At 35.7% G+C, this 12,903-nt stretch overlaps 1 protein-coding gene across 2 annotated transcripts in view; it reads left to right on the plus strand.

The window, feature by feature from the left end:
• HDAC9 (histone deacetylase 9) overlaps nt 1-12,903 on the plus strand; it is a 955,850-nt gene that overhangs the window by 751,096 nt on the left and 191,851 nt on the right. For both annotated transcript variants that reach the window (XM_042967858.1, XM_042967863.1), the window contains exons 20-21: nt 11,349-11,404; nt 11,649-11,736. In XM_042967858.1, coding sequence (XP_042823792.1) covers nt 11,349-11,404; nt 11,649-11,736 — 144 coding nt within the window. The remainder of the gene's footprint in view (nt 1-11,348; nt 11,405-11,648; nt 11,737-12,903) is intronic.

Raw genomic sequence — 12,903 nt, forward strand, 5'->3', positions numbered from 1 at the left:
CTGACCTTGATTTACTAATTTCAATGTCAAATTTTATAAGTGGTTCAGATATTATTAGGAGATACCCACTGACTTAATAATGTTCAAGTATTCTACAGTGTAGTATTTTATCCTTACATTCCTGTTTAGTTCCTTCCCTTTGGAAAGAATCACAAAGCAAGATTTAATATTTTATTTATAGAATTAGGGGCACCTGGGTGGCTGAGCTGGTTAAGCATCTGACTTCAGCTCAGGTCATGATCTCACGGTTCGTGGGTTCGAGCCCCGCGTCGGGCTCTGTGCTGACAACTCAGAGCCTGGAGCCTGCTTGGGATTCTGTGTCTCCCTCTCTTTGCTCCTCCCCTGCTCACGCTCTCTGTCTCTGTCTCAAAAATAAAATAAACACAAAAAATTTATAGATAGAGTTAACAATAAAGATATTATACAGTACTTCTCAAAGACTAATGGAATTGAGTGCAAGTAGATAAAGTCTAGCATTTGTCAGTAATAGGTCTTTAAGATGATGTAATTTGATCCCTTTTTTTAATGAAGACAGACATGATAGGGCAAGCCAACTATTTACAGTGTTTAGTAGACTTAATGACTTTCTTTTTACTTCCAAATGAAATTTTATTTCAAGAATTGAAGGCTGGGAAGAGGAATATTCTACTCACATTATTGTTGCCATACTATAAAACATGTGGAACTATTTTTCATCACAGATACTAGGTAGTTGAAGAGGAAGACCTCAGAATACACAAAAGGTTTGCAATTACTATTCATTAGGAACTTTGAGTGGGAGCTGGTATAAGGCATGTTAAACAAATGTTAAGTTGTATCATATCCATAATGATCAACTCAAGATTGCAGGTTTTTTAACATCTTCTTAACACTCCTATACCTGAGCCATGCCTGAAAAGTGGAATCTGAGCCAATTGTTTCACAAGCTCTTACAAGGAAAACATGTCAGGGAAGCAGGAAAGGAAGAGTTCCTCTCTGTTTTTCTTTCTCTGCTCCTGAGTTGATTTCTGGTCATCTAAATCCCCAAATGCATTACCAGGAAGTGATAGGAGGGGAAGGAGTATTCTTTCAATTTTCATGAATGATCTTTCACCTAAAATTGTAACATCCAGTGATATCAACAAACATATTGTGAACAATTTCTTTTGAACAAATTTCAACTTTAGCTGAAAGAATGGACTTTCATACCACTATGTTGATTGTAATCAGCACCATTTTGGATGGGGAAACAGAGTCCACAAGTTCACATGAAACATCATAGATATTTCACAATGCGCTAGAGAATTTTGATGGACATTTTGCCTTATTCCACTTTACCTGAATCAAAAGGAAAGAAAGAAATTACATACTTAATGTAACAAGATGAATAGTGGTATTTATATTTTAAATCCTATTACAGAAAATATTATTACCCCACCACCACCAAAAAAAAGGAAAGGGAAGGGAAGAGAAAAGAAGGAGAGGAAGGAAGGAAGAGAAAGAGGAGAGAGAGAAAAAGAGAAAAGAAAGAAAGGAAAGAAAGAAAGAAAGAAAGAAAGAGAAAACTAACCCATACAGCAATTAAAACACCCAAAACAGGATCCAACAGACAGCATAATCACTTCAAGCAATGGTTTTAAAAACCAAAATTTTACTATAATACAAAAACTTTAGGATTTTCTATACAAGTAAATGGTACAGAAGCATTATATCTTTACCATGTTTCTGACCTCTTCCCTCTGTGCAACTTAATATAAAGAACCAAAAATTTATTACTATAAATAAGTTTTAAAATGTGTCAAACCAGCTAATGCATGCTTTATTTTTATTACTCTTTTTAAAAAAATTTTTTTAAATCTTTATTTATTTTTGAGAGAGTGAGAGAGAGACGGAGTGAGAGCAGAGGAGGAACAGAGAGAGAGGGAGACACAGCATCCGAAGCAGGCTCCAGGCTCCAAGCTGTCAGCACAGAGCCTGACATGGGGCTCGAACCCACGAACCATGAGATCATGACCTGAGCTGAAGTCGTGCACTTAACCGACTGAGCCACCCAGGCGCCCCTTTATTACTCTTGATCTATCATATAAAAGACTTGTACACTTGGCAAGCATGTTTCTTGAGATGTTAAAGAGGTCACTTAAGAGCATACAGATTTGTTGGGAGGTAAGTTGTGCTAGCCAGCATAGGCTAAATTTGAGATTCTGGTTGCTTTCAGCACTACTTTTTACTAGCGCCAAATAGCTTATTCACCAATATATTTGACAACTATAGTTATTATTTAATAGTAAAGTAGATTAAAATGTTTCCAACTATTTTTTAAATATATAGGTAAAGGAGTGTTTCTTAAAAGTCATTTTCAAAATTGATACTGCATCAGTATGAATATGGAGTAGCTGGGGTTTTGGCTTCTAATGAAATATTTCAAACACATAAACCACGGCATATGAATTTTCAATTCAAAAAATGTATTGAAGTAATAATTCAACCATCACATCTTTACTTGGGAATACATGCTGTAGAGTTTTTCCCTGCTGTTTTTCCATGTTTTGATACATGGTATCTCACTGAGGATTGATACTTAAGTACATTTAGAAATACTTTAGTAGTAATAGGGAGGTAATTGAGTTCTAAATTAGCAGTGCATTTAAAGAGAAATTTTAAAAACAGAATCAAATTAATTGGTTTGACATGCTCAATTAGTCTTTGGATAGTAGGCAGTTAAATTATACATAAAACAAAAAAAATTATACATAAAACATTTTTTAAAACAGGACAGGTTTCTTTGATTTTGTTCTTATAGCTTCCAAAAATAGAGTTATATTGAAAAGATTAAAAGTCTAACATTTGACCAACTACTTCTAACACAACAACAACAACAAGAAAAACACAATCTCTTGTCAGTTTATTAATATCACAGAGAATTTCTGTACTATGTACTGCAGTTATGTTTTTATAAAGAATAAAGCAAATTATTAAGTTGCTAATGGGACTACAGGCTATATTACAGGTAGTTTAAGCTCTATATCATTGTTTAATATTTTTGAAATGTATACATAATTTTTACTTTTTTCTCTTTTGGATTCTATATGTATTGGCCTATTCTGTTATATAATGTGTTCTTGACTTTCTACATTACCCTCATCAGTTGTCATTAGGCCCTTATTTACCATGATTTCTGAAACCTAAATTACTCTATACAATTTGGAATTACTAATGGTTCTTACTATCCATCACATACCTACTTGGCCATGAGGATGTTAGAGAAATAAAAATAGACATTTCTCCTGTTCATGAGACCATCGTAATGAATGCAACAAATAAAAGGATCAGATTGTTTTACATTTTCCAAATTTTCATTTACCATCCATGTGAGGGCAAACTGAGCTTATGTAGAAGAATTTGACTTTGGTTAGGTGAGGTAAAAAAAACAAAACAAAACAAAACAAAAACCCAAATCTTTAATGTGGTTCTACTGGTTTGCTTACTGCCTGGGGAGGGTTTCACTGTGCATATAATGAATTTACAAAGTTTGGCATTTTGAGAAATTTGACCAGAAAATAAAAATAAATATGTCATCTGTTATGAAAATAGACAATAGGCTAAAATGATTGTATTCCTTTCCCTCTCATTCAAATCCAGTTTTACATATAGACAATGTCACAGATTCCCTTTCCATGACTATATATGGGAGCAGATAGTCTCCTGCATTTCCCCATATGATGACATCAGAGAACACATCCTTCTCTTTAACCAAGGAGAAGCATCCACAATACTGATCCAGACAACAACAATAGTAAAAATATGGATGAGTACACTCTGGAAACACCGTTGCTGTTAGTGACTAAAATATTGCCAAAACTCTATGATTAGTAATGTTTGTGATTGAAGATAATTTAAAACTTGAAAGAGATTTTTAAAATCAGATTCTTAAGATAAAATACATCTCCATTAAATTGATACAAAGTTACAGAAAAGTATTTCAGCATTTGTTTGCTTAGATTAGCTACTTAATCTTCATAACTGAATAAAATACACATCAAGGAGTTTTTTCATGAAGTAAAGTAGAAAATTCAAAAGGATATGAAATGTGTAGGTTTTACTACTATAATCTGAGATGCTCAAAAATTAAAGGACATTAAGTAAAGACATTATATGAACTTCAAGTTTTGAGAAAACTATTTTATTATGAAATGAAAATGATTATTGTTAGCATTAGATGAGAAAATAATAAATTGATCATCTGAGTCCTTTATATAGGTTTTTTAATGTTATTGAGGCCAGTAGACTTTTGAATTTTTTGAATTATGAATGTAAATTATTAAAATGGCTCATTGAGAAATATTCATTGAAGACATATATTCTTTTTTTAAAAAAAATTTTTAATGTTTATTTTTGAGAGAGAGAGTGACAGAGACAGAGCCTGAGTGGGAAAGGGGCAGAGAGTGGAGGAGACACAGAAGATGAAGTGAGCTCGAGGCTCCAAACTGTCAACACAGAGCCCAAAGTGGGGCTTGAACTCATGAACCATGAGATCATGACTTGAGCCAAAGTCGGACACTTAGCCAACTGAGCTACCCAGGTGCCCCATTATATATATTTTTGAGCCAAGGAAAACCCTGGTTCAAGTGGTATCCCATACATAAATCTTTTTGCATGGGGCGCCTGGGTGGCTCAGTCAGTTGAGTGTCTGACTTCTGCTCGGGTCGTGATCTTGTGGCTTGTGGGTTCGAGCCCCATGTCAGGCTCTGTGCTGACAGCTCAGAGCCTGCAGCCTGCTTCAGATTCTATGTCTCTCTCTTTCTCTCCCTGCACCTCCCCCACTCACACTCTGTCTCTCTCTCAAAAAATAAATAAACATTAAAAAATATCTTTTTGCCAGACAATAAAGGGTACAGAAAAATACAAATTCCTTGTTAAGAGGCTCATAATCCAGTGTGAAAATCCAAGATTTCTGTCAGAAAACTAGTGTCATTTTAAACCACTTTTGTACAATAGTTCATCAAATCACAGACTCCATTAATTGTAAGGAACAAAATAGTTTATGTGTTTCTAAGAAAGAAGATGCTCCCATATCTTTTTTTTGTTTTTCTTAGTTTATTTATATTTATTTTGAGAGAGAGGGTAAGGGACAGAGAAAGAGGAAGAGAGAGAGGATCCCAAGCAAGCTCTGCTCTGTCAGTGCAGGGGGCAACATGAGGCTCAAACTCATGAGCCATGAGATCATGACCTGAGCCAAAATCAAAAGTTGGACGTTTAACCAACCTACTCAGCAACCCAGGCACCCCGATGCTCTCAAGTCTTAATACGCAGCTTCCCACAAAAAGCTGGGATGGAAAAGTTGGGATCTTTGAGATAAGGAAGAACTTACAGCAAGATCAAAGGAATGGCCAGAGATAAGGACCATAATGGTATCTATTCACAAATTTATTTGATCATTCTTTACTGACCACTGGCTATCTGCCAGGCACTATGTAAATCTAGATGATAAAATGGTGATCCAAGTCATATAGGAGTGACCCCACTGTGGGGGCATTAATTATATAAGTTACAATAATCAAAAGTATTAAAACAAATAACCACACTAAGGTATATTATTACAAACTAAGACAAGTTCTCAGAAACAAAGGTTGGCAGATCTCTAAGTACATGTTACACAGGAAACTGATGCTGACCTACTGAGGCTCAAGGATGGTTTCTCTGCAGAAGTGATGTTAGAACTGAAATGTGCAGGTAAGGAGGTGTTATCTGGGTGAATGGAGAGAATACATAAGTGGAAGACATTCTATCCCAAAGTAGGAGCATGTGCAAAGGTCTGTGGCTAGGGGAAACAGGCTTATTGGAGGAAACAAAAAGCCACTGGCTGGGGTGGAGAAAGCAAAGTGGATGGTGGTGCAAGATGAAGCTGAAAAGGTGAGCAAAGGCCAGATTGTACAGTGTTCCTAGTTTTAAATGCTTGTTTTTAGGTGCCAGATATTCTGGGTTGGACTCCCAGCTCTGTCACTTGCCTAGGTATGAACCTTAAGCAAGTTCTTTAATCTTTCTATGCCTTGATTTCCTCGTTCATGAAATGAAGATAATAATGTTATCTCCCTGCAAGAGTTGTTAGGATTAGATTAGCAATAATAATAATCCACAGTAATTATTATTTATCATATTTTTATTTATCAGGGAAGTATGTTGAAGGAAGAAAGGGACAAAGTAACTAGAAGTATTTATGGACTGGATGTTTGTGCCCCCCAAATTTATAATGTTGAAACTCTAGCCCTGCTAGATTGTATATAAAGAAAGGGTCTGTGAGGAGGTGATAAAGGCTACATGAAGTCATAGTGTTGAGACCTTAATCTAATAGGACTAGTGTTCTTATAAGAAGAGGAAGAGATTAGAATTCTCTCTCTCTCTCTCTCTCTCTCTCTCTCTCTGCCCTTGTGTATGTACACTCAGAAGAAAGTCCACATGAGGACTCTAGGAAAAAGTCAGACATCTGCAGGCTGGGAAGAGTTCTCAACACAAACCCAACCCTGCCAGACCTTAATCTCAACTTCTAGCCTTCAGAACTAGAGAAATTTCTGTTGTTTAAGCCCTCCAGCCTGTGGTATTTTGTTATAGTAGCTTGAGCAGACTAATACACCAAAGGAGTAAATTGGAGGAAAAGGGGGACAAGATATCCGAAAATACCTGCAAGGAAGTGAATATATTGATGGGCCCTGAATTCTAACCAGATAAGGAGGGAACTGAACATGGTGACAAGGATGAATGGTGAATAGCAAAAGTTAAATAAAATCAGTGGATTGAAAGTCTTGGTGCAGTTGGGGCATTAATTGGAAAATAGGATTGTAGTAGAGTTGTATGTTTGACACTAAGATTATGGAGTAGATGTCCCAATGGTAATGGCAAAGTCTAGTAGTATGACTGTAAATGGAAGATGGAGTCACTGATGATGAGGAGTCAGAGAACTGAGAAATCAAGTGTCTATATGTATGTATATTGAAGTCAATAAATAATTATTGGAGGAGTGATGGAGAGAAAGGCAGAAATTCAAAAGGCAGAATATTCAAGGAGTAGATAGAGATGTAAGTACATAGATTTGAGTGATATTTAGAAGCAAAATCAACAGGAATTGGTCATGAGTTAAAAATAAATGGAGGAAGACTAGGGAGAGGGAGCCATTTAGGATAACTCATTAGCTTCTGTCTTGAGCCACTGGATGAATCACGGTATCATTGGTAGGTTAGAGAAGATCCAAAGTTTGATCATGGATGTATTGAATTTGAAGTGAACTTGCAAGTGAGTATTTAAGTGAAAATATTGAGTAGGTGGACTGATACTTTGGTCTGGTTCAGTGCAGGGCTTACCCTGGAAATATAAATCTGTGAAGTATCTGATGATGGGTGGTGACTGAATCCACAAAAGTGGTGGCATTGCCTCCGAAGTCAGCGTGGAAAGAGGAGAAGAGAAGTCTAAGACTGGGTCCTGAGTACTTTCATTATTTAGAGGGCAAGCTGAGGAATATGAACATTCAAGGGAAGCTGATTAAGAAATGGAAAGAGAGATAAATAAACCTGGAGAACATGAAATCATGAAAGCTAAGAGAAGAGAGTGTTTTTGAAAGGAATATATAGCCAGTAGCGTTTAAAGCTGAAAGGGTCCAGGTAGGCTGAAAGCATAACCAGTATCTTTGGATTTAGTGACATGGAAGCCATTGGCAACCTTAGTAAAAATGTCTTTACTGGACTACGGAAGTGGAAAATAAATTAGAGGTAGGTAATTGAGGCAGAGGTGAGGATAAGGAAAAAGGAGACAGAAAGGTTGCCCACCATTTCAAAAATTTTGCTTGCTAAAAGGGAAGAGAAGTGTGGCAGTTGGAGGGATCAGTGGAGTGGAGGTATATAGTATATTGTATAAATGTGTATATTTGTATAGTTTTGGTTAATATATATATATATATAATATATATTATTTTCAAGATGGTGGAAATGAGCTTGTTTAAATCTCAATTGTGTGTGTGTGTATAATTTGGAATCTTAATATGAATTTAATATGATAGTGAGAAAAACATAAATGATGGTGAAAACGTAAGAGGGAGTGGGATCCTAACTACAGGTGGTAAAATAGATTTTAGGAGGACTAATACTTCCTCTAATGTAACAGGAGGCAAAGGGAGCCAGACTGCCACAGGCCTCAGTTTCAGTCATCTTACTGTGTTTATCTCTTCTCTCTGTGTGTGATCTAATCCTTTTTTACAAGAAAGTATTGTGGGGGTGGATGCAGCAGGCTTTATACTTTTAAAGCAGCCATGAGACACAAGGAGAACACCAGCTCTGTCTAGTACTGCATCAGGGTTGTGAGGTGTGAGAGAGGAAGCAGCTACTATTTGAACAAATTGTGGAAGAAGCAGCCCTGCTAGGCTTCAGCTAAGGAAAGGGGGGCCCTCAGAAAAGATGTGGAAAATGTTGATAAGAGCACAGTGGAAGCTTTGGATGGATCGTAATGACTGTGAAAATGTTTGCAAGAAGATAATTTTCAGCCCCAAATCAAGCAGTTTCAGAAGCAGTTTAGCAGAATGGTGGAGGTTACTGTGGAAGATTATAAAGTGAAAGGCAAACGCCTCTGTCAAGGAATTTGGCTGAATGGGAGAAGATAGAATTCAAATTCTCTTTGGCTTCTTTTCTTCTATAGTCTAGTTAATTATTTATGTGATTTTATTTCCATCTTGTTCTTTAACATGATTTCTATTCAGATTGATTTTTTTTTGTACATAATACTTGATTTTTTAAAGTTTTATTTAAATTCCAGTTAACCTACAGTGTAATATTTGTATATAATGCTTTCTAAAATCCTTTCTTCTGAGTCATTGTTCATATTTTTCCTCTTGCCCGGAATACCCTTTAAATAATTTCTTTACCTTTGTGAACACAGCTCTTCCTGGAAGACCAATTCAAATCTATCTCTTAACTTTCTCTTTGGTTTATTTTTTTTTCATTATGAAATAATTAATGTTTGTTGTAAAAACATTTGGAAAAGATATGAAATTATAAATTTAAACTAACCCACATGATACCATCACTCAGATATATCATAGTGTATCTATTATTTTTAACACTAATATTTCCAAAGTTGATGTCTTCCTGTTCTACTTAATATTCGTAATAACATTTTAATGACTGTATAATATTCCATGGTATAGATGTACCGTGGTTCATTTAAACATTCTTCTAATATTACCTAACTTAGATAATTCCCATTTTTTCCTGTTGTAAATAAAACATTATCTTTTATATAAATACTTGTCTACAAAGTTAATAACACCTTTAGGGCAAAAATCCTTTAAATATATTAGTAATTCAAAGGGTAAATGTTTTTGTTTTTGTTTTTTTTTTTTATTTTTATTTTTTAATATATGAAATTTACTGTCAAATTGGTTTCCATACAACACCCAGTGCTCATCCCAAAAGGTGCCCTCCTCAATACCCATCACCCACCCTGCCCTCCCTCCCACCCTGCCCTCCCTCCCACCCCCCATCAACCCTCAGTTTGTTCTCAGTTTTTAACAGTCTCTAATGCTTTGGCTCTCTCCCACTCTAACCTCTTTTTTTTTTTTTTTTTTTTTTAAAGGGTAAATGTTTTTAAAAGGCTCTGAATCTATAAAGATGGATTATTTTCCAGAAAGGCTATATTATCTTCTTCTAAGCAGCATTTTTGAGGGTATAAAGTACCATTGCATTGTCAGTATAGAGTACTGCAAAAAATTCCAATGTCTTGGGTCAAAAAATGTTTTTCTGTTAGGATTTAGTTTGCTTTTATTTGATAATTTAGTTGAATATTTTTTCATATTGATCACTGAATTTTTTCTTCTTTGTAGCCCTTTACCTGTAAAACATACTAGTTTTAATTGAATTGTCAAAGATTATTAGTATTGTGAATCCAGTTACAGAAATTCATTACATGCTAATTACATTGCCGTGTATCATATTTGTTATTTTCATCCTGTTGTTTTTCCAAACAGGATGTTTGCACTTATCATAATATGTACTTAATAATCTATCCCCAGAAGTCCAATAGCACACTAAAGCCTTATTCTACAATCTTAAAATTTCTGTCTCTTTAGTGTTGACTCTTCATTAATAGTTTCTCTCATATTAGTCTTTTATTGCCAGACCGATAGTAAGTACCTTAAGAACAATAATAGGAAGTATGTTTATCATCATGTCTACATTTGTAATTGATATTGATTTGACTCCTAATTTGCTTCTGAGATTATCATTATCTATATGCTTATCAAAATATATAGCAAATTAGCTCATTGTATGTTGGTTACCATAATGTTCTAGAATATTTATGTAAATTTATGTATATTTAAAGTCCTAAGGAATAAATTATTTGTCTTGATACTATCTTTATGACTGCAGTAAGATTTGGAAAAAAAAATCCCTGGGGTGTATTAAAATTATTTCAAAAGTTTTAGGTTTCTATATTAAAAAAATATCTTTGAGCATGTTACTTGAATCATACTTAAGTGAAAGGTGGTGTGAACCATCTGATGAATGATTTTTTTTTTCACATCAAGCAACCCAATTTTTCTGAGCATGCTGGCTTTGTAAGGATTTATAGTTCCTTGCCTTCATGCTGGAGTTACTTCAGCTTTCCGTGATGCATTCCAACTAATCTGGAGGTTAAGGCATTCCTTGATCATGGATAGATCTGATTGCTACTCAGCCCTGGAATTCTTTATAAAATTCCAGAATGTGGGCTAGAAATTGACTTAGGGAATCCAATAAAGTTGCAAATCTTGGCAGTCATCCAAGCTAAATTTATAGACTGGAAGAAATATGGGCTTTCCATTGTTCTCTTTTTCACCTTTCTGGCATTTCTTTTGTGTGTATGTGAGTGTGTGAGTATAAATTTATCATTTTGCTGACAATGGAATGGAAATAACCATTAAGAGAATCCGGCTAAAGAATTTTCACTTTGGATCTTCCCTGGTCTTTCAAAATTTTGACCCAAACCTGCACGAAGAGTGAATTTCTTCTCCCTCTGTACAATATTGTTGTCATAAAATAAGAAGTTGTTCTTGAAAATGAATCATGCTAGGGTAACAGCTGACCTGCATATTTGCCAGTTAGGTACAACTCCCAAATCCCTGTTCTTCCCCTGGCTCAGTGGGAGCCTTCTTTTTGAGACATGATCTGAGAAAATGTGATCATATATATTGTTTCTGTTCACTCTATGAAATGACAATAGGGGCAAGAAAACAAGCTCTGAAATCTCTTACAGACTTGAATCTTTTCATGTGTGCCTGATGCTCTATAGAACATGGAGATCCAAGCCATCCTCCCATATCTGATCACTGAAAACCTGACTTGTTTTTACAGAATGGGTTTGCTGTTGTAAGGCCCCCAGGCCATCATGCTGAAGAATCCACAGCCATGTAAGTACCAGGGACTGTTGCCCATCTCCAAGCGCCACGGTTCCTGGCGGTCACCTGCCCCGTGCATGTCTCTGAAGCCTCTAATTGTTAGCAGATGGACTGAAAAATCTTGCAAGGTACTCCTAGAAGCAGATTTATGGCTTCAGAGATCATATAGCATTTTAAAAAATGCTCTGAACATTATTTATAATGGTTTTCCTGGCTGATTTGCTTTCTTATTTTTCTGTTCTTCTCTATTCCGCAGGGGGTTCTGCTTTTTTAATTCAGTTGCAATTACCGCCAAATACTTGAGAGACCAACTAAATATAAGCAAGATATTGATTGTAGATCTGGTATGTATTCCTGGCCAGAGCTGCATTTTCACTGACTTTAGATAAAAGGGAATGAATTTGTATTTCTCTGTTATGTTGTCTTGCTTTTAGCACTTGCAAACAACATCCTTTGAATGTGGAAACTCATTAAATTCAGGATTGCAGTTCTGAAACCATAAACATTCACGTTTCACTTTCATGGTGTTAACTGCAATTTAATGAGAAGAAGGCGCAGATCAGGGCAACTTTTATGATCCTTAAATGAATTGATACTTCCACAGTTAAAATAACCCAACAGAACCTGAATTTACTTTTCCCTGCAGAATATAGACTTTAAATAGTCAGATGTGCTGGAAAGAATGCTGTTGCTTTGGTAACCAATTGGCCACTTCCCCTGGTTAGCAATCATGTTGCTTGTTGTGCAACAGTGGTATTATTAAAACAAGTCAGCATGTCATTCTTTCTGAAAGATCTCAGATCATGTATGCCAGTTTGGGATGACTCCCGGCAGGAACCTTGAGTGATTAAAAGTCAGAGGCATTAGATTAGTCTTGCATTTTAACGTGATGCATTCTTACACAATAGAGTTATAATTTGTTTAACAAATGGTTTGTTTAAATGCAGATGACACTTGGCATGTTGTCTATAGTATATTCATGAATAATGAGCTGGAGATCTGCCCCATACAAAAGGCCAGCCCAGGAAAGGGCGAAAGAAAACTGACTGGTGATTTATGAGCCCCGTTTTCGGTTTGCCTCCAGTTCACGAGGAGGTGTAATAGGTTGTCTGACAAAGCATAGACAGGAAATGAACCCTGGCATCCAAAGCGAACCTGCTACATCTGCACTTAATTAATTTTTGCAGGTGATAAAAGATTTAAAGGCAAAATATGTTAAAAGTTTTTTTGAAGTGCAAGGCTTAATAGTCTAAATCTTGTTCATATCTGCACTCATAATTAAATCTTATTGGGAAGTCGTGGCCTCACCATCCAGCCCTCTGATTCAGTTAAGCAAACACACTAAAGGGTTTTAGAAAGCATGAACAAAGCCATGTGAAGAAATACTTAGTTAAATTGAAATGAAGATAAAAGGAATGAAAGACTGATAACTGTTTTTAATGCTTGGTAGGAATGGATGTTTTCCGTGTACTGTATGATAGCCTCCCTAGAAGCACTTTGGTGCTGAAAAT

The sequence above is a fragment of the Panthera tigris genome, chromosome A2, assembly GCF_018350195.1.
Source record: "Panthera tigris isolate Pti1 chromosome A2, P.tigris_Pti1_mat1.1, whole genome shotgun sequence".
In the NCBI taxonomy this organism is placed as follows: Eukaryota; Metazoa; Chordata; class Mammalia; order Carnivora; family Felidae; genus Panthera; species Panthera tigris.